A 21,850-nucleotide genomic window follows, 5' to 3' on the forward strand; every position below is an offset into this window, starting at 1 on the left:
TTTGTTTTGGAATCTGTACATAAATAGCCGGCCGAATTTACTGTTTATTTTTTCTACTAATATACGTAGATTATATACTAATTACATATATATTATATATGAGTTATACATATATACATTTGCTAGCTATTTTTAATTTAAGAGATTGGGTGAGCGGTTATTTAAGTTAATTCTTCTTTTGTTTGAAGATTTTTAGCTGGTCATAAATTTGGGGCAGACCTACTCATTTTGGGCCAAAATTTCCTAAGCCCATTAACTTCTTGGGCCGGTCCATCTTTAGTCAGTTTCGTTACTCGGTAGAACCCATCCCTAAATTCAACAACACTGAGAAGCTCCGACCAAACAGAGGAAAAGCGAGCTGAAAGAGAGGATGAAAGTACAAAATCGAAGCCGTAAACGGAAGGGAGGAAAGGTTCACAAAAACTCTTCTCCTTCATCTTCTACACCCACCGGCGACGGTCATTCTAAGCTCTCCGGCGTGAATCAATCTTCGGCTTCAAAAAATGCCATCTCTAAAACCAAAAAAGCTTCGTCTTTTCTCGATAAGGTTGCAATTCATCCTTTCTCTTTATATACATTCACCTGTATTCATATTTGTCAGAATAGTTAGTAATATTGTGTGTGGAGTTAACGCAGATGAAGGCGAGATTATCAGGAGGACACTTCCGTATGCTTAATGAAAAGCTCTACACTTGCTCGTACGTCTTCCTTTTACCTCTTTTCCTAAATCTAAATTGAGAAAAATAAGGAAGATTTATCTTTTGTAGTTCAATATATAAGCAAGATGTATTCACATACATATGACAAAAAATATAAAGAAAGCTAGTGTTTTGTCAGCTAATACACCTAGGTTGCTGCAATTTCTTTTCACAAGATTGAGTCTTTTGTTGAAGATAAGTTCTGAATTACGGGTTGCTTTGATTTAATTGGTTTGTTTCTTTCTTTTTTGTTTTTAAATCCAGTGGAGATGAGGCGCTCAATTATTTCAAAGAAAATCCAGATCTTTTTAATGTGGTAAGAATCACTTTCGTTAGTTAGATGTGTCTTTTTTATATTGCACCTCTATTTATACGTGATAACTCAATGTTTTTGGAGTTGGTTTGAATTGAGATCGCGTGGATTGACCTTGTCTTCAAGAGAGTGTATAGGTTCAACAAAAAGCTGATGGAGCGGTTAAGTTTAACATAATTCAAATGCTGTAAGAAAAATGGTAACGAATGCGGTGCATAGAAGTCCTCAATTAAGAACTCAAAACTTAAAAATGCTGGCATTCTACTAATCAAAAAAAAATAAAAAATGCTGGCATTTTCATAATCTGTCTCGCTACATGGAGGATCTATTACCTTTTTGAATTTTCTTCTAAATGCACCAAGCATCCTTAAGTAAATCATTAATGCTTCACTTGGGGGATAAACTAGTCAGTTCTCCTTCTGCCTCCCAATAAACTTAGTGTTGAAGCGTCTAGAGTTGCCTAGGTGCGGTTACTGATGTCTTCTTTTTCCTTGACCTATTGCTTATATATACACATAAAAATGGAGGAGAAGAAAAGTTTGGCCTGTTGAACTATTGAGATATTTCACTACTCTTGGTCTCGTATTTGTATAATTTGTTTCTTTCTCTGTCCAATAGTATTGGTATTTGACTGAACACGAAGTTATTGACTAGTATATTAAATTCATTTACACAAAAAAGGTTATAGTTTAGAGAAGCATCACATCAAAGATTAAACTTCGGTATTGAATGAAATGGAATTCCTGAAAGTTGTATAGAAGCAAGGAAAGGGAGTATTACTTTTAGTAACTTTGGAGGTCCGAAGACCTAAATGTTAGATTCACAACATGTCTAGAGTCTAGACTATCGATAGGTCAGGTTGGTCCAATCTGCATACAAGTACATAAGCCCATAGGTCGGCTGTTCAGAGGATGATGTCTGTTATCAAGTATGACTCGTACTAGCCATAACAGCAGTTACTCCTTTTTTCCTCCCGACCACATGTTCGTAACGAAAGACTAATCACTCCTGATATTGAATTTTACCGTCTTCACAATTACCCCTGCGAGGTGGCTGGTTGATATCCCCTTCTAGAATTTTTGGGACTGCAACTTTTGAATCTGATTCAACTTCAGTTTTCTCTGCATTTATGAAATATCCTTGAGTATATTTGTTGAGTATCCATCACCCTGTAATGATTTTCTTGTTCTTAACCAGTGTTTACTTATCTGGACAGTATCATGCAGGGTATCAAGAGCAAATGTTACATTGGCCAGAACAACCTGTTAATATAATCACAAAATGGCTAAAGGATCATAGCCCTTCTTTAGTTGTTGCTGACTTTGGCTGCGGTATGGGTCTCGAATTATCAGGAAGCAACAAATTTCATGTGATTGTCACTTTTGCAGTTGCGTGACTCATTGATTGTCGAACTTATTTCAGGAGATGGACGGCTGGCAAGAAGTGTGAAGAACAAAGTCTGGTCCTTGGATCTTGTCGCAAATGATCCTTCAGTAATTGCTTGTGATATGTCTAATGTATGGGCCTTGCTTAGTGTCTTGCTAACAGAGTTTCTCTCTGTGTGAATTGCTTTTAAAGTTTCAGCATTTCTTATCACATTAATGATTAGGAACATGGTCCTAAATTAGTGCTTTTCTTTTGGCAGACCCCTCTATTGTCCTTGTCAGTTGATGTGGCTGTCTTTTGCCTTTCATTGATGGGAACCGACTATCCAAGCTACATTCAGGAAGCACGCAGAGTTCTTAAACCCAGGTTGGCATGCAGTACTTTCTTAATTTTGTAAGGTAGATATCTTCATCTTGTGGTTTAGGTTACGAACTGAGTTGGTGGTTGTTCCAGGGGTTGGCTTTTGATAGCAGAGGTTAAAAGCAGGCTTGATCCAAATACTGGAGGAGCAGACCCAAACAAGTTTTTGAAAGCTATTTGTGAGCTTGGATTTACCATAGAGTCAAAGGTCTCCGTCAATTCTTTTTTCATTATGAGTTGATGAAATCTGAGATCAACTTCTAAAGTTTGTCTTCGTTTCTGCAGGATTTCTCTAACAAAATGTTTGCGCTGTTCTACCTAAAGAAGAAGGTTAGATTTGATGCATAATTTTGTTATGATTCATCCATGCCTCAGAAAGATGTGCTTATTATCTATGTCCCTCTCAACAGGAAAAGCAGAATTCAGTAGACAAGGAGATCAGTTGGCCTGAGCTCAAGCCTTGTATATATAAACGGCGCTAAGCTTGGCCTTAATATGGATTGTTTAAGATTTTAGTGTAGTCCTTGTTCAATCTGGAGGTGGGTTTAAAAGTATCGGATATGGATGAAGTCATGTGTTTCAGAGTAAGTGTGCACTTAACAATGATCTCCACGAGAACTGGTCAATTCTTTGAATCTCGAATATTGAGGAGTTGCGGATAATATTACCGTTATTGTATGATGGATTCTGAAATTAGTTAGTTGAATTGCAAAAGATTATAGTGCTAAATTAATAGACGTTTGGTGCTTTTTAATCTTTCGTAAATCGTGTGTTTCACTCCAAAAGTGTATTCTTCAGAGGGGATGCTCTGATGTAAATCAACCTCCACTTCCAACCAAGAGGTTGTGAGTTCAAATCTCCCCAAGAGCAAGGTGGGAAGTTCTTGGAGGGAAGGATGCCGGGGGTCTATTTGGAAACAGCCTCTCTACCTCAGGGTAGAGGTAAGGTCTGCGTACACACTACCTTTCCCAGACCCAACTAAGTGGGATTATACTGGGTTGTTGTTGTTGTTGATTGCTTCAAGTCTTGTGGGTCTTATTGCTTTTTCTTTTCTTTTACGTTTCTCTTTTAAAAGCACTTGAGAGTGATATAGTTAGAAAATCCCAGCCTTGTGGGACAAATTCTCTATTTATTTGTTTTATTTTTAGAATTCAATTCATTGTCATCACAAATGCTACAGGATCAGGCAAGTCCCCGATTGATGCACACTTATATAACAACAAACTTCAAGGAATTTAGGGTCTGCACAGGTTATGAGTTAGAAGCAAACACGAAACTGTCCGATTCATCACTAATGCGACATGCTCACCGTCTCGCCAGTTTAGTTGCTCATGTACTTTATAAATGTCTCTTGATGTCAATGCAATCTCCAATGTTCGAAATTATTCGTGAAGATTTTATAATATCGGCAGATTCGTCTCTGAGTCCACGCTGGTACCTGCTAAGCCAATCAAACTGTTATGTTACGACGATCATCCTGAGCTTCACTCTGAATTGTTTGAATTCTTCAATCTTTCATTGCGCAGAACATTTGGCGCCGGCATGTACAAGTGGTTCCGAACCAAATACAACTGTGCTTTAACCTTATGTTTCATCAATATTCAAGCTATTCTGCTCCAATTTATATCTAGAAAAATAGTATAACAGAAGAGGAGCAAAGAAACCAATAATCCCAAGAGCAGCAGCTGATACTATGCAGTAGAGTTCTTGGATCCTAGGTAACCTGGATTTGAATATGAACAAACAATCAAAATTATGATGATGCTCATAGCATATCGTAGGTTCAAGCGAAATGGGCAGACCTTGTAATATACTCGGAAAGGAAATTTTTTGAAATCATTTCATAACTGATGGAAGTTACAGAGCTGGAGATGACACAGCAGAAGCATAGAAGCAAACCAGGACCTATTAATTCAGGAAGATGAAAAAGCCCTGCAATTTTACAACCAAAATTACATAATACAGAGTTGAGAGATGAACTGCTTTTCTGGACTAATATACTTCCACACTTTACCTCCAACCTTCCTTTGAAGGAGATAGAATAGGGTGACGAGAGACAAGGCAGCAGTGAATGACGTTGCAAGAGCCTTCATTTTCATCAATACGATTAGCAATGAGAGTTTGTTAAAGCATGAATATTATCCTACTAGTTATTGCAAGAAAATAGGCAAAACTGTACTAACCAATCCTTGCACTCCACTATTTAATCTGTAAACAAAGAACCAATCCAAGAGAGCATTTAGAGCAATAGCTCCAATACTAACCAGGAAAGGTCTCAGTCCATCTCCAAAGGCATAAAATACTGCGACTAGCAACTCTCTGACGATCAAGAATGGTGAGCCAAGAGAATCTACACAAAGATAACTATGTCAAGAATCTATTCCCAAAAAGGTTCTTTCTTTTTCTTTATTAACAAGTAATTTAAACAAAAAAGTAATCTATGTCTGATGTCTAGACATAGATTCAGCCCTCACGAGTACATAGGTGCTCTTATTTTGAATCCCCTCCTCCAAAGTAAAATAGTAATTCAGACACCCTAATATGAGTTTATCCAATACTTACAGAAAAGATATAGAGAAGAAACTAAAGCACTTGCCGAAGAATCAAATGCATATCGCTCAAACAAGATGCGGATGATTGGATTGGCCAAGCTACTCATGACTGAAAGGATTGGCAGGAGAATGACCTGTATAAAACAGGAAAATTGTAGCACACTCAGTAATCAAGTACATTCGATAAACACACTTGTTGATGAAAAAACTTATACATTTCATTTGCATCTGCATTACAGCATTATTGATATGGGCTCGAATAGAGTGGAGTGCATATAGTGAACTCATACAGCTGAATCTGACCCAACCTAGTTGTTCATTTTCTGTATTAGGGGCTTATGAAAGAGCCCAATGAAAATCAATTTACAAAAACGGACTCCAAAATCTTATTTGGACTGTAAAGGTCCTAGGCCAACTTTGAGGAATCTGTAAAGAGGAATGATATCCAAAAGTAACTGCAAAACAATATACAATTCATCCACTTATTGTGAAAATTCATCTACTCCAACAGGTTCAGAGATTGAGGAAAAAGACAATGAAATAGTTATTTGATGAGATTAGTTTAGAAATACTTTTAAGAGAATATGGGACGGAAAGTGTTCCTTCACAGTTTATTTGCATCAAGTTAGAATAAGATCAATATTATTTTTAGTACATAAAACTGAAAAATTGAAGCACAGAAAGGAGCAATCATTTTGGGGTACTCCAAAAAGAACAAGTTAGTTAAATGAATGGCAGAATACAGCTCGAGATTAAAAAAAAGTCTATGTTTTCCTTCACAGTCCTACCAAAGTTGCAAAAATATTGATCAATCACAAACATTCAAGATAACAATAACCTGCTTCTAAAATAAATGTCCTAACCATGCATAGCAAGACGGCTCTGTTTATCTTCTCTACTAGGGTTGGCCATGACTCAGTCTGTGAAAGACTTCGGAATTAGAGGGCAAATATAACTGAAAGACTAACAAGAAAAGGTTACAAAATGTTCATCACAAATCGAAAGGGATATGAAAAATATGAGGAGCACCTTTATCAGTCTGGACAACATGGGTAAAATAGGCAGTATAACGATGCTTGAAAGCAACCCCAAAGGTGCCATGACCAAAAGAAAAGCATCTGAAATTTAAAACATATCAATGATGAAATGAGATTTTTCTTGATAAGGTAAGGTAATCAATGATGAAAAAGAATTAGGGCATCCGATTTAAAAATACAATGAAGAACCTACAGCAAAATGGGAAAACAAAAAAGTATGGCAGAGCTCTGACACAGTAAAAGGATGAAAACCCAGTGTCCTGCAGGGAGGCTTTCAGAGAAATTGCCTGAATAACACTTTACATTTTGCATTATGCTACTCTGGCAGTATGTTCCACATTAAAGTTGTTTCCTATAAAACCCTTGTCTGACTGTCGCTCACAATAGAATTGAAGGACTACTTCATGGTCAATAGAAGATTCATGGATCTCACTAATAGCCTGTTTGGCCAAGCTTATTTTTGGTCAAAAGTGCTTTTTTTTGGCCAAAAGCACTTTTGGTCTCAATTTGAGGTGTTTGGCCATGCTTTTGAGGAGAAACAGAAGCAGTTTTGGAGAAGCAGAAAAAAGTAGCTTCTCTCCAAAAGCACTTTTTTGAGAAGCACTTTTGAGAAGAATACACTTAGAAGCAGTTTTTTAAAGCTTGGTCAAACACTAATTGCTGCTCAGAAGTGCTTTTCAAACTAATTAGCCAAACACAAACTGCTTCTCACCAAAAGTACTTTTGAGAAAAGCACTTTTGAAAAAAAGCACTTCTCAAAATAATCTGATTTTTGCAGCTTGGCCAAACGGGCTATAAGTCCTGTCACTCTTCCACATAGATTCGCTGTTTCAGAAGTTTTTCATTCATTGTGGAAGCTGTTCTTTCAGTTAAAAAAGAAGCCAACGATAGCACTTGGTATTTAATTACATAGCACCATCCTTTCTCTGTGTGAAAAGCCATTGACATACAACTTGTATCGATCATCCGTGCTGTCAAATACACTGTTCAAACATGTCGTACTTGAAAAACAACTTGCAAATTTTGTCTTACAGTCTCTCAAGGGTTTAACTAAAAGATGGTTATTTAACTTCTTTTTTTACTTTTATTTTTATTTGGTATAATGATGACATGAGATTGAGCTTAAATGGAGAAGTGAGGATTCATATAGCCGACCCAACTTGTGCGTAGTTGTTGTTGATACTGGACCAAAACCCAATGTTTTTAATAAGAAGGTACAAAAGCAAAAAGAGTTAAGTTAGAGATATACTTTTGGATGACACATAACTATGAGGGACTGTTAGAGCTTCCACCTAATTTGGATCATAAATTGCATCTATTTACTTTGTTCAAGAGGTGCTTGGGGTATGAAGAATCGAAGCTTCATAAGGATTAACAGCTTTGCCACAGTCAAAGATGTAGAGCTAGACTTCCCAATGATATAAACTTGTAACCAAATGCATGCTATCAAGCATAAAGCAACAGACCTTCAATCTTACAACTTTTTGCTTGCATTTTGTATCTTTTGTTTCCTTTCTTTTAACATTGCGGAGGCAATAATCTGACCCGCCATATCAAACCTTTTGATTTAGATTCTGCATTTTATACACTATCTGTCCTCAAAAAAGAGGAATTACACGGCGTTGTTTTCATGACAAAGAATTACAAAGGCCAGAAAGTTGTGCTTGATCAACATGGAAAAGGACACAGAAAAATTTCACTTTCACTTACATGAAAGGCCTGCGGCAGCACCAGGAAAATGAGATGCAAAACAGATGTCAGTAAATGATGCTATTTGTGCCAAGCCTGAATTGAATATTGCTGGTACTAGTACTGAGAAAAGCTATGAAAAAACACAGCAGAAAAGTGATCGAAAGCAATCAATTGAGTGGAAAGGAAATACGTGGAAAGAAGCAGAAGGTCAAAGAGGTCTACTTCACAAAGATCCCTGCTCCTGAATCCATCAATCCATGAAGCTGACATAAGTTCATGCCATGCTCCCCTTAGCAATGCCACCTGAAATCAAGCATAACGTATAACTCATGTCCAATTTAATTTAAGAAACAAGCATGTGTATGACGTGGAAAACAAAAAAGAAAGACACACACCATATAACATAGGATTGAGTCTTTTAACCTAAAAATATAACTAAAGTATGAAAGAGTCAGAGGTCAGCAACAGAGACCTGGATAATCCATTGAACGACTACACCAAGGGAAGCTCCACAGGACAGAAGAACACCACCTATTTAAAGAATTTTAAACTTTAATATCTTTTCCACGTAATATCACTGAAGTTACTAAGCAGGCTACATTACCAGAAGAAAGGGCATCTGATTTTCTGCTGAACGAGTAAAAGAGGCACTGCAACAAATTACAACCGTATTCATGTCGGAATCTACAAGGATCTACTACAAGATACGGAAGAGTCATTCCTAATGAAATAATACTTGGGCCACGGCAAGTCAGAATTTACACTGGCAATCAGGAGCAAGCTAGAGAAGGCGGGGCTAATCGCAGGAAAGACATTTTCTCCTTTTGCACTAGAGTAAAAAGAAACTGTTAGGTGCTCAAAGAACTATTAACAACTCAACAAAAAAAAAAAAGACATTCATTAATATGTTACCTCAGATAACCAAATCCAAGACCAACAGGGCCAGCAAAAACAATGCAAGAACTCATTATTTTCAACTGCAAAATATGTGAAATCCAGTTAAATAAGAAAAGATGTCAAAATCTAAAAGGAGTAAATACCTATTGTGGAAACAGAAACTAAAGGCAAATATGTTCCAATTGGAATGTTGATACAAAGTAAAGGAAAAGACATATAGAAATGAGACATTTTTTACATGCACGAAAGGGATATATGTACTTTTAAGTTAGTAAAAGTGAGATAAGGCAAAAACAATTGGCTAAACAAGCTTGGCCAGATACGTAATGGTAGGAAGAAACTCAAGCTGAATTTTTCTGAAAAGTAAATTCATTACCTGTTGGATAGCTATTTGGCTTGTTATCTGGCCTTCTGTTGAGGTCCACAGACTGAGAATGGATCAATGAAGTGCAATCAGCAAGAGATACTCACAAGCATATAAATGCCTAACAATGACAGTAAAAGAATTTTCTGGTCTAGGTTAATTTAAGAAATCTGGGCAGAACAACCTTCAGTGTCGAAGCAAAGGCTAAATAAAGATGCTGTGACTTAGCATGAGCAGGGAAACGACAACTCAAATGTTGGAAAAAGGCACTAAACATTTTAGAGAATAGAAAGCCAACCTAGAGAGTAAAGCCATAGTAAAAAAACAAAAAGGTGTGACAGGCAGTTCATCATGAGCTATCTGCCGCACTACTTTGAGATAAAAATTCCATTTAAATAATCTCAAGAGAGCAATCAGGACATGAATGCAAAATCAAAGTTTAGAAGACCAGATCATTTACATCTTATATCTTGCGAGTTAAATAACACAAAAATTCTTTGGATTTAAACCGTCTTACCCTGGTGCATATACATGAATTAAGGACTTGGAAAATATGAACACGAGGGCAGCCACCAGACCTCCTACCTGCATGAAATCCATTTTTGTTGCTAAATGCTTATAATTTTTTAGTTGTGATAGATGAGTAAGAAGAAGAATATATTAAAGCAGTGAGATTTTACATACCAGGATCATGACAGTATTTGCATGCTTAAATAGCTTTTCCTGACGATCCTGTGGAAGCTTACTGAAGATCATCATCGTGATAGGTCAGAAGTAAGAAATGTATTTTCAATACTATTAACAATGTGTAAAGGTGGAAACGGGTAATTATTGGGAAACTAGCTCAAAGTCTTTAAACTTGCATCTAAGATTTATGCACCTAGGACAACACAAAAGTCACCATATAGCTGCCCCTTGTCTAGAATGTGCCAATAGTCATACATAAATTCAGGCAGATTTACTTATCAAGAGAGAAGGCAAGATATCACAGTCTACATCTGCATTGATGTCTCAAGATTAAGCATTCACCCACATAATCACTCATTAGCATGTTAGGCCAACATTAAACAGACCTGTCGATGATGAAGCTAAGTTTTAGGTGTGTGGAGGAGTAGAGCTTGGACGCATAGTTCTTTATCTAACTAAACCCTGTTGGTCTAAACCAGAAGCAGAACTTCAATGTAGACAGAAGGCTAATGACCAGTGAATTTACTCTATGTTAATTAACTTTACATGTAGCTTGTTGCTCCAGGATAAGGAATCAGGGTTGGTTATACATAAAATTTCAAGTATAGCAAGCTTCTTGCTGCTTTAGCTAAATATGGGAATCCAGGGATATGATGTCTTCAGCTCCTAGTAAACATAGAGTCTATAGAAGTGAGGGTGCAGAACAACTTTGAATTCAGCATTAGAAAATCAAGAAAATAGCAGATAAGAGATATCAACTAGCCTTAACGTAGCTGCCATTGTGATGTGAATAGGACCATTAACACCTGCATGAAATAAGAAGCCAGTGATAAAATAACTTCTCTGTCGTCTTCTACACATAAAGCATAGTATTAAGTGTTAACAAGGCATCAACAGAATGCACTATCATGCACAGGTAACAGTCACGATGGCAAGAAACCTTGTAAAATCTTACATAAACAAAGAATGAATTTTTCAACCAAAGATGAACAACTACAGTACAAGTTGGATTAAGGCTGTGCTGGATGTGACTAAATGTCAAAACGCCAAGTGAGACCTTCTTGGACCAAGAGAAATATTTGTTGCAACAGGAAAATATAAAGAATTGGAAAGAGAAGGAAATAAAAAGAAGAAATTGTTTTTATTTTAACAGAAGAGACTTGGTACATATAGAAATCCGATGATAGACAAAAGTGCAGATTTAAGAGAGAGAACTTCATGCTTCTACATTTTATTCTATTCTTCTAAACTTTCAATATTTTGAAAATATTTATTTTAAAAAAACAGTTTTCCCCACGCGTCACCTCTCCAAAGTTTCATTTACTTTTCTTTTCGTAATGAGTTTTCCGCTTTGCTAACAGAAAAAGATGACTGCTACTTGTACCTAAGTTATGACTAAAGAATAAATCATAATCATGCATACACAAAAAAATAAAAAGCGAACACAACTCTAAGGACCATGTTAATATGCTTTATATCTTCCTATTATTATGGATGGATAAACCAACTACTTTATTTTATTCTTTACTCACCACCAAGAACTGATGCAGCAAAACCAGGCAGCACCGAAGCATACCTGATATTAAAGCACCATTCAAATCAGACTAAAATGGTGAGAAGAGAAACAAAACTAAAAATCTTAGAATTGGACAAAGTAAAAAGCTTTTCAGGAAACATATTAGCAAAAACTTTTTCATGTATGAGCTTACCTGAAGGCAGTTGCCACCGGACCAATGCCAAAAACTGAAGCTATAACAATTTCCCTCACTAATCCCTACGTGACCCAAATTCGGAAAACCGAAAACAACAAAACTATTGAGGCAAAAAATTAAAGGTTTAACCAGTAAATACACTTGAAAAATACTAATTGCGAAATAATCACCAGAACTTTGCTAGTGATTGTGGCAATACCAATCCATGTCACATTTCTAAACTGCAGCTTACCTGCATGAAAAGAATTAAAAGTAAAAGATTAACACATACACATATATATAGGTTTGTAAATGACGGACCAGGGGGCAATACGAAGTCATTGTGAGTTGAATCACAATCAAACGCATAGTTATTGTTGCTTGAAGCTGCCGGTGAATGAGAAGATACTTGTCTTCCGGGTATAATTCGGATTCGCCGGAATCCATTGGGATATCGATGAGTTTTTTCGAATACGAGAGAAATGGAAACAATTTTGCGTGGGTGAATGAGTTGCAAAGACGATTTGGAGATGGGCGACGACAATTGAAGTTGACTACAGTCAACGAGCGTATAGCCGGCGGTTGAATACATTTCCGGCGGCAAAATCGACGGAGCCTATTACGGTCGCTGGGAAGCTGCTCCTTGGCGCCAAAATAGAAGGGCCGAACTCGCCCGTAAAAGACTTGGGCCAATGCACTAGATATTGGGCCAATTTGAGCCCAGAAGCTTGATGCCCGAAATTCCAGCCTGTAGCCTCGGCGCCTATACTTGTTACATTTATAATAGGGGTATTATCACTTTTAGTCCGTGGTAGAAATTATATGTGGTAATCGAAAAAATGTATAAAATTTATATATTTTTTGTATATAACATACAGAATGTATATATATATATACAAAAAATATACAAATTTTATATATTTTTCGGCTATTATTTTTACAAGAGCTATACAGTGTCATTTTCCTTTATATTATAATAATTACATTTGTATTTTGTTAATGAGATTGCTAAATTAATTTGTTAAATTTTTGTTTATAACAATCTATTCTAGAAAGGTTCACAATCACAATGCATACTCATCGACTATTGATAACTGGATGAATGATCAATAAGTATTCTGATAGAGCGATAAGTACTTTTTATTTTTAATTAGAGATTTTGGATTCGAGTTGAGTATTCATTATTGTCGTGCAAAATTAAGATTTAATCAAATTCTAACACGTATCGGAATCCGAATGAGAAACCAAAAAAATGCATGGATGAACTGACGAGTTTATCTCGAGTACAAGTCGTTTTATAAATGGCCTTGGTGGAAATATGTCAGGTTTACACTTAACATATAGAATTAATTCTGGGTACAAAGCTAAGTTTGGCCAGGGCCCAGGGCCACGACTTTTAAAGCGTACTCTTCCGACCAGGGCCAGGGCCCAGGGCCACGACTTTTAAAGCGTACTTTTCCGACCGGGGCCAGGCGTATGCTGAAATTTTTGTAAACGGTATCGAAATTTATAGAAGAACTGGACTGTTACTTTGATTATCATACTTTTAGACAAAAAATAACCTTAGTTTATTGGTTTTGTTGAGTCTTAAGTTAAAAAAGATTTGGAATTCAATTCTACTTAATCACAATTTTTAACTACAAAGGCTCTCTCAAATATTTACAAAAGCAAAATGTGCTAGTTGAGATTTGAACCTTTGACATTTTAGAGCAAAATCAAGCACAAAACCAACACACCAAGGCACAATTTATATCAAGTAATGTTATTTTTTCTTACTTATCCGTTTCCGTACAGTATTAATACATATATTTAGTAAAATTTTCCGACAAAGTGGTGTCGATGACACCGCTTGAGGAAACGTGCATCCGACCCTTTTTCCGACAAAGGATAGTGGAATAATTAGGAAACTTCATTAAATAACTATCAACATGATACAATGTAAATAAGTTTCCTATAAAAATAAAAAAGTAATTTGTATCACTACGACATTAACTTATTACTAGTTGATTGGTGATAATTAATTATCCTTTTTTTTTCACGTTGTAATCCATTATTTTAGTCACTTTTTTACAAAGTAATACTTTATTAGCACGAATGGAGTGTTAAATATAGATCTGAAAATTAAAGAAGAGACAAAAGATGTATAATGGACAGTGACACCAAGAATGTTAACATATATAGTAGATACACAACATATGAATACATCCATATCCGTCATGTGTTAGATCAACAATCACGAGTGAGGTTTGTGACTGCTGACTAATAACGTGATACCCTTGATAAAATCTTTAATAGATAGGAAAAAATATGCAATGAAACATAGGACGCGATGTATTTTTCTTTTTTTTTGAGATTTTTGCACAAATAGTCGGTTACATTTATTTTTTATTTTTTCTAATTATATACATAGAATATACATTGATTATACACATATTATACATAAGTTCTGCACATATTATACCTCCGCCGGTTATTTTTAATTAAGTGGATTGGTGACAAGAGGGGTTGTTCTGATGGTAAACAACCTCCACTTCCAATCAAGAGGTTGTGAGTTCGAGTCTACCCAAGAGCAAGGTGAGAAGTTCTTGGAGGGAAGGATGCCGAGGGTCTATTTGGAAACAGCCTCTCTACCCCAGAGTAGGGGTAAGGTATGCGTACACACTATCCTCCCCAGACCCCACTAAGTGGGATTATACTAGGTTGTTGTTGTTGTTGGATTGGTGAGCTGCTATTTGGGTTAATTTTCCTTTTTTTTCCTCACTATGATTCTCATTTGTTCTCCTTTGTAGGAGTTATTGCTCATTTACTGTCTCGAACCCACGATCCTGGAGTTGTAGATGGGATGTATGTTAAAATCTCATATCAATTAATTATACGAGTCATAAAGCCAAATAGTGTGCAAAAGCTATCATGTTCAGCTTCAATCTCATCGAATTTTTATATGGTTGTGCACGTCTCACGATTTAAACTAACTTTTGAGGTTGAGTGAATTACGAAGGTCCATTTTCTTAGTGTTAGTATTAAAATGAGACTCATCCTTAATGTCGCTTATCCAATATTGTGCCACTAATGTCATGTTACTCTATAATTTGGAATTCTAACTTTGAGCGTATGAAAAAAAATTATAATTCATATTAATTGATTGAGTTTAAGTTATAGCATTATCAGCGTATAGAATATTCATACTATTAGATCATCCAAATGAAATATACAGATAAACTCTCATTAAAAAAAAAAGAGTAGAATACATGCTACTATATAAAGTTAACCGGTGGGCAGAGCTAGAGAAGTAAATGCGGGTTCGGACGAACCTAATAACTTTTGTTTAGACATTGTATTTATATTATAATATTCACTAGATATGTATAAATATATAATTGTGAACTCAGTAACTAAAACGAGTTATGGATTTGGTTATAAATTTAGAACTCATAAACTTCAAATTCTGGCTCCGCCTCTGAAGTTAACTGCAGAGGCGGACCGACATATTGCAATGAGGGGTCACCGGACCCTGTAAGCTTCGGCAAGATTTATGTGTGTGTGTATATGTATATACCTTGAAAATAATTAATTTAAAGTACTTGACACTCTCAATACTAAAAGCCTTTAGGAGGCAGTAGTTCAGCAGAATATTGTGCCCCCATCGTATAAAAATCCTGAATCCGCCTCTGATTGACTAACATGATAATGTAAGTTGAGTTGTGTCAAAAATAGATTTTATTAATACCATATAATTGAGAAAAAAAAAAACTTTAAGAGGGGATTAAGGTTTCTCGAAAATATTTTTTTCTTTCAAAAAATATTTGCTATATTTTCTTCTTTTTTTTTCTTCGTAGGTCGACCTCATTTCAAACAACCCTAGGGGGGTAGGGCCCAGGTAGCGGCGACGGCTCAACAAAAAGCAAAGACTTCCCCAAAAGTCTAAACCAAAACCCAATTAGTTAGACAGCAAAAGAGGTAACCTCTTTTTTATACGTAAATGATTTTATTGCAATTTCCTAACTTTTTTGACTCTTTTCTTATTGCAATTTCCCCACCGACACCATTTTTTATTATGAAAATTGGTGAAATTCGGTGAGTGATACTCAATACTGGAATTATTCAACTTTTCAGCAAATCATATTGGTTTCTAAAGTCGTGGAATTCTATTCATTCAAGTACTTGATGCCAAAAACATTCTATTTGTTAAATCAAACAAACAGTAAGTTTTACCAAATTTAATATTTTAATCTATAATGATTAAATATGTGGGAAGGTAGTAAGCAACCCCACTCCCAACCGAGAGGTTGTGAGTTCGAGTCTCCCCAAGAGCAAGGTGGGAAGTTCTTGGATGGAAGGATGCCGGGGGTCTATTTGGAAACAGTCTATCTACCCTAGGGTAGGGTAAGGTCTGCGTACACACTACCCTCCCCAGACCCCACTAAGTGAGATTATACTGGATGGTTGTTGTTGTTGTAATGATTAAATCTGTTTAGATTGTCTTCTATGGTATAAACAACTAGACAGCATATTTGCAAGATGGTTGAGCTGTTATTCCAGTCCATAACTCATAAGTGTGTTTTTGTATAATAACATAAAATAGAATCACACGTAAAGAACGAGAACCTTGGCGTAATTAGTAAAGTTGATGTCATGTAACCAGGAGGTCACGGATTTGAGCCGTTGAAACTTCCTCTTGTAGAAATGCAGGTAAGGCTGCATACACCAAACCCTTGTGATCAGGCCCTTCCCTGAATCCCGCGTATAACGAGAGCTTAATGTACCAGACGGCTTTTTTTAATTTTTTAAAAGTCACACGAAACATATACATAGTCTACCATATATATACTACCAAAAAAAAGAGCATTATTTTTGTGGTGGAACATTGGACCCAGTAGCTAGTCAGAGTTTTTTTGAGTCGTACGACGTTGTTGGGCTGGAATCTTTGAGAGATAATTCAAGAATATTACCGCTCAAAAAATCGAGATATCTACATCTTAGCTTGAAAATCTTATTATTTTTTATTTTTTATTTAAACTGATTTGTATTTTTACCAACACTTAATAACTAATAGTATAAGTTTTAGTTTCCACGAATAATAATATTTTGTACCATTTTAAAAATTGTCAAGATGGTTCTTTGTCTGACCCCTTTCAAAAATCAACGTAACCTCCTTGTGCTTAGTCTAAATATTGTCTTAGAAGACTTTGATGGCATTTTAGGCAGTAAAATTATGTGAGATCAGATGCGATCTGCATTATTTTCTTAGAATAAAAGTAACTTAAAATAAATAATCAAACAGAAAAGTCCAAAATATTTGACTTCCAATTAAAGATTTGATTTCGTGCATCTTTCGTTGCCCAAAGAATTAGAAATTAGAAAAAATAAGCGAGACAACGTAATGCCATTAGATTGAAATCAGCATGCCGTACACATCCATTTTTGGTTTAAATTATTTCAAGCTCCATTAATATAGTCATTGTTTGGTTTTCCATGTATTAAAAAGTTTGAACAATATGAAGAGTTTTCGTTAATTAAAAGCGATTAAATCAAAATCAATTATTCGACTGTTAATAATTCATTTTCATTAAAATGCTCCGATTACATTTTTTGGATGAAAAGTAGAGGTTTGACCAATGTGACAATATTACTTTCTTTGGGCGATATAGTAAAAAAGAATTCAAACCAGCTGATTGGTGTTTTTCTTTAGTCGAGGTGTTTGGGAAAGGGAAAATTTCATATAAAAACAGCTAGCCCAAAAATAATAAGTTAAGATTTAACATTCAACACCAATAGGTCCTCGAAATTACTATTCAATTTTTAAAAATGATTGCTCAAGCTTTTAAGTTAATTTATGAATCAGTAAATGTGACTCAAATATTAGTTCAACAAACCAAATCCATTTGAGTGGTCAAAATTAGATTTTTAATAAGCTTAAATATGTGAGTTTAAATTTTGAATTTGATTTTGTGAAAAATTTGGAGTGAGTGTTATTTAGACTTGTTAGAAATAGTATAAGGAGGTTGTATATAAAATTTGAAGTCATTTAATGGAGATTTGGACTAGTTTTGAAAAAGAATTGCAACCGAAAATCGTGGAAGAAGTTCGTCTACATACGCTTGTATAAAGGTGTATAAGATGTGTTTATACACTCATATACACTATTATACAAAGTTATACATAATTATACAAAAAAACTGACTTCGTTTTCTTCCTCGCGTCTTTTCTGAAATTTAACTCAAATTTAAATTTTCAACTTCTTTTGATATTTTCAATCAATTGGAACAACACTCAATCCAAACAACTAACAAACTCAAAAATTCCTATTTTTGAAAGCGAAACTTTGAATGGCCTTCAATGATGGACTTCTACTTTTTAATTTTCTTATGTTGCAACTAGGTGACACATAGTTGCAATTTTCTCACAACATCAACAACTTACTTTTCAGTCAAGCAAATTAGATCTCACCAAAATTTTATGATTCCTCTTGTAGAATTGAAAAGAAAAGAAAAAGATACAGACAAGAAGTGGTTGCTTGTGTTTCCGATCTAGATGAGTTTGTTTGCCACCGACGATGGAATCACTTTCAAGATATATACAACATATGCTAAGTCGGGTAAAATTTAATATTATGGACCAACTTTTGTTATGATGTTGGGTCAATTATATTTTCATGTAATTAATTCTATCGGAAATAACTTCTCTACATTCACAAAGTATACATACACATTATCCTTTCCAAATCATGCACTATAAGAATATACTAGATAATGTTGTTGTTGTTGTTTACAGTTAAATAAGCAATAAAAATATTTAAGTATCATCACAAAAGGTTGGGGTGGAGCGATAAGTATCCCTTCACTCTTAATAAGAAGTATCGACCTTGAGTCTTGAGTTTTAATGGTCTTTGATAGATATTACTTTACCTCCCAAAATATATTTTTCGATGCAAATCCGAATTAATCGAGACCAAGCAGATATCAAATGCCGGGTGAAAATATCTAAGAGGTAGTATATAAAGTGAAAATGGAAAATGTGATCCGTACAAGATATTAGTAGTAGTACTGGTTTTCAGTAGCTGATAGCAGCCGTTATCACTTGTTTGAGTGGGTACTGTGACAGTGTGATATACTCTCCCTTGGGACTGGGAAAGGATGAGGACACATCTATACTCCAAGCATGTGTAAGTGTATGTATTGTATTTGTATTCAATTTATATACTTATATGTATCAATTAATGCTATTCTAATTTTTAATTAGTTGAGGCTAATTTATATAAAGCACGATAGAATAAGTATATGTATTTCTTTAATTTCACTTCATGAAACATTCATAGATGTACAAAATTTGTACAGATTGTACAATGAAATTGTCACGACCCGAATTTCCCATCGTCGAAATCGTGATAGCGCCTAACATTGAACCCGCTAGGCAAGTCAACGTTTTTTATTATTTTATCTTTTTCCTTTATCTTTAACAATTTATCAGATGATATAAGAAAATCAAAGGAAAACAAAATGCGGAAGAACAGAATTTAACAATTTAACTTAATACAAATACGAATCCATAATAAAACTCCACCCAGAATTGGTGTCACAATCTCACGGACTATCTACGAATACTACAAATACTGGTCTAAAGGTTGAACAAGGAAAATACACATTTGTCTCAGAAATAGATAAAAACAGAATGGAAATATGTTAGAAGGGGATGCCAAGGCCTGCGAACGCCTGCAGGACTACCTCGGGTCTCCACTGGACTGAAGGTAGAAACCTCGAACTACGGTCCGTAGGGTCCAGTACCGGATCTGCACAAAAGAGTGCAGAGTGTAGTATCAGTACAACCGAACCCATGTACTAGTAAGTGTCGAGCCTAACCTCTGCGAAGTAGTGATGAGGCTAGGACACGACAACCATATAAACATGTGTAATTAAATCATATACGAGCAGCAATAATAACAAGAATGAAACAGAATAAGTCGAGAAAAAGGGAAACATGCTGAGGAGGATATCTGGTTATGACAATGATAAAGTAAACGACAAGGTAAATATCATGCTAGAAGCAACGGAAACGATAACACAGTAATAAGTGCACGGCATCCCCTTCGTGCTTTTACTCTCTTCCTCGCCATAGAAATCAACAGAAACGGCACGGTATCACCCTTCGTGCTTTTACTCTCTCATAATCAAGGCACGACATCATCCTTTGTGCTTGTACTTTCAATAATATGCACGGCATCACCCTTCGTACATTAAAACTCACGATATCAGCACGGCATCACCCTTCGTGCATTAACACTCACTCACAATATCATGCACGGTGTAATCCAGATTTTTATCTTGCAGTCTGTTTGAAGTGTGCAAACCTTGTTATCTTTCATCATTCAATGAAATGCAGTTTCCCTTTCTTTATCATTCCTAATAGTTTTTCTTTTGTTTTCTGTACAGTTCTTTTTACGCTGGCTCTAGTGATATGGCATGCATAAGGAACCCTCAGCCCAGTCTTAAAAATCAATCTAATTTCGAAATAATAGTTCAAGAAGTAGATTGTGATTACGAATCAGAATACGATGAGGACGAGGCCTTCGAAGAGATTAGTAAGGAGTTAATTCACTTTGAAGAAAAACTCAAACCCAACCTGAATGATACAGAAGCCGTCAATTTAGGAGACATAGATAATATCCGAGAGACTAAAATAAGTGTCCACCTCGAGCCAAAGATCCGGGAAGAGTTAATTAAAGCACTCATCGAATTCAAAGATGTTTTTGCATGGTCATATGACGACACGCCGGGTTTGAGCACTGATTTAGTGGTCCACAAATTGCCCACTGATCCAATGGTTCCTCCTGTCAAGCAAAAGTTGAGGAATTCAAAACTGATATGAGTGTGAAAATTAAAGAAGAAATCACCAAACAGTTGGATGCAAAGGTCATTCGGGTCACTCGATATCCTGTTTGGTTGGCTAATGTCGTTCCTGTGCCAAAGAAAGACAGCAAGATCAGAGTATGCGTCGATTACCGCAATCTCAACAAAGCAAGTCCGAAGGATAACTTCCCATTACCCAATATCCATATTTTGATCGATAATTGTGCCAAGCATGAGATAGGATCTTTTGTGGATTGCTATGTCGGGTATCATCAGATTCTAATGGATGAAGAAGATGCAGAAAAGACGGCATTCATCACACCATGGGGAACTTATTGCTACCGGGTAATGCCATTTGGTTTGAAGAACGCCGGGGCAACTTACATGAGAGCAATGACTACAGTTTTTCATGATATGATAAATAAGGAGATTGAGGTATACGTGAATGATGTGATCATAAAATCAAAGCATCAGGCCGACCACGTTGGGGATTTGAGGAAATTCTTCCTGAGACTTCGCAGATACAACCTCAAGCTTAACCCTGCCAAGTGCGCATTTGGTGTTCCATCTGGAAAGTTGTTGGGATTCATAGTCAGTCGGCGAGGCATCGAGTTGGACCCATCAAAGGTCAAAGTCATCCAAGAATTGCCACCTCCGAGGAACAAGACTGAAGTAATGAGTCTGTTAGGGAGGTTGAACTACATCAGCAGGTTTATTGCTCAGCTCACGACAACTTGTGAGCCTATTTTCAAATTGTTAAAGAAGAATACTGCGGTCAAGTGGACTGATGAGTGTCAAGAAGCATTTGATAAGATAAAAGGATACTTGTCAAACCCACCCATGCTGGTTCCGCCAGAACCAGGAAGACCTTTCCTAAATGCATAATTAAATCCTAAATATGCATGCAACATGTATTTTTGTAATTTTCAATTAACTACAACAAGGTAAATATTTACGGACAAAATAATTACCAAAAATGTCACGCAAATTCTTAAAATTGTACCCCAAGGCAACTTGCTTTATTTCTCGATTTCTTTTGGAGTAATTTTCGTGAAGCAAAAATCACGTGCTCACACCTGGCAAGGGAATCAATAATAGAAACATCAATAGAACAATACTGTCTCGGCAAGGGAGTCAACAATATATAACAATATCATCCCGACAAGGGAATCAGCTATAACCAATCTAGTTTTAACAATTACTTCACAAAATAAACCTCAACTTGAGCCAATACTCGACAATGGTCAATTATCAAGAATTTATCACAAGTCTTGTTCCACAGTGCTAATCATCAATTTAAGCACGAACAATACATAATAAAATTGCAACA

General features: G+C 35.8%; 2 protein-coding genes across 6 annotated transcripts; one reads left to right on the plus strand and one right to left on the minus strand.

Annotated features, from left to right (window-relative positions):
* Positions 1-316: 316 nt before the first annotated feature.
* LOC107795429 (ribosomal RNA-processing protein 8) lies at positions 317-3,522 on the plus strand. The gene is made up of 9 exons (XM_016618070.1): positions 317-547; positions 637-698; positions 963-1,014; positions 2,228-2,342; positions 2,434-2,528; positions 2,657-2,763; positions 2,851-2,965; positions 3,043-3,087; positions 3,168-3,522. Exons 1-9 carry the CDS (start codon positions 371-373, stop codon positions 3,237-3,239), a joined length of 840 nt encoding a protein of 279 aa, XP_016473556.1. The 5' UTR covers positions 317-370; the 3' UTR covers positions 3,240-3,522.
* Positions 3,523-3,849: 327 nt separating this feature from the next.
* On the minus strand, positions 3,850-12,404 carry LOC107795440 (uncharacterized). 5 transcript variants are annotated; one of them, XR_012708155.1, is made up of 21 exons: positions 11,999-12,404; positions 11,869-11,930; positions 11,696-11,760; positions 11,519-11,562; positions 10,750-10,792; positions 9,984-10,044; positions 9,817-9,884; positions 9,312-9,363; positions 8,951-9,015; positions 8,801-8,867; positions 8,643-8,688; positions 8,511-8,569; positions 8,261-8,341; positions 8,057-8,168; positions 6,339-6,427; positions 6,173-6,229; positions 5,354-5,443; positions 4,941-5,107; positions 4,772-4,844; positions 4,560-4,689; positions 3,850-4,480 (listed from the first exon to the last, which is right to left on the minus strand). XR_012708155.1 is itself a non-coding variant. In XM_016618094.2 (21 exons), exons 1-21 carry the CDS (start codon positions 12,267-12,269, stop codon positions 4,342-4,344), a joined length of 1,794 nt encoding a protein of 597 aa, XP_016473580.1. In that variant the 5' UTR covers positions 12,270-12,402; the 3' UTR covers positions 3,850-4,341. The 5 variants fall into 5 exon arrangements, 3 of the variants coding, with proteins under 3 accessions (XP_016473580.1, XP_016473566.1, XP_016473573.1); XM_016618094.2 differs by having other exon boundaries at positions 5,022-5,107; positions 5,320-5,443; positions 11,999-12,402; XM_016618080.2 differs by having other exon boundaries at positions 5,320-5,443; positions 11,999-12,400.
* Positions 12,405-21,850: the final 9,446 nt, after the last annotated feature.

This window comes from Nicotiana tabacum, chromosome 3 (assembly GCF_000715075.1).
Source record: "Nicotiana tabacum cultivar K326 chromosome 3, ASM71507v2, whole genome shotgun sequence".
NCBI lineage: Eukaryota > Viridiplantae > Streptophyta > Magnoliopsida > Solanales > Solanaceae > Nicotiana > Nicotiana tabacum.

Coding starts and splice junctions, on each gene's coding strand:
- LOC107795429 (XM_016618070.1), top strand. CDS start 371: ATGAAAGTACAAAATCGAAGCCGTAAACGGAAGGGAGGAAAGGTTCAC. Junction 2,966..3,042: donor GATTTACCATAGAGTCAAAG/GTCTCCGTCAAT, acceptor TCGTTTCTGCAG/GATTTCTCTAACAAAATGTT. Junction 3,088..3,167: donor TGTTCTACCTAAAGAAGAAG/GTTAGATTTGAT, acceptor CCCTCTCAACAG/GAAAAGCAGAATTCAGTAGA.
- LOC107795440 (XM_016618080.2), bottom strand. CDS start 12,269: ATGTATTCAACCGCCGGCTATACGCTCGTTGACTGTAGTCAACTTCAA. Junction 11,931..11,998: donor TGACTTCGTATTGCCCCCTG/GTCCGTCATTTA, acceptor CTTTTCATGCAG/GTAAGCTGCAGTTTAGAAAT. Junction 6,230..6,338: donor TGTTGTCCAGACTGATAAAG/GTGCTCCTCATA, acceptor AGTCTTTCACAG/ACTGAGTCATGGCCAACCCT.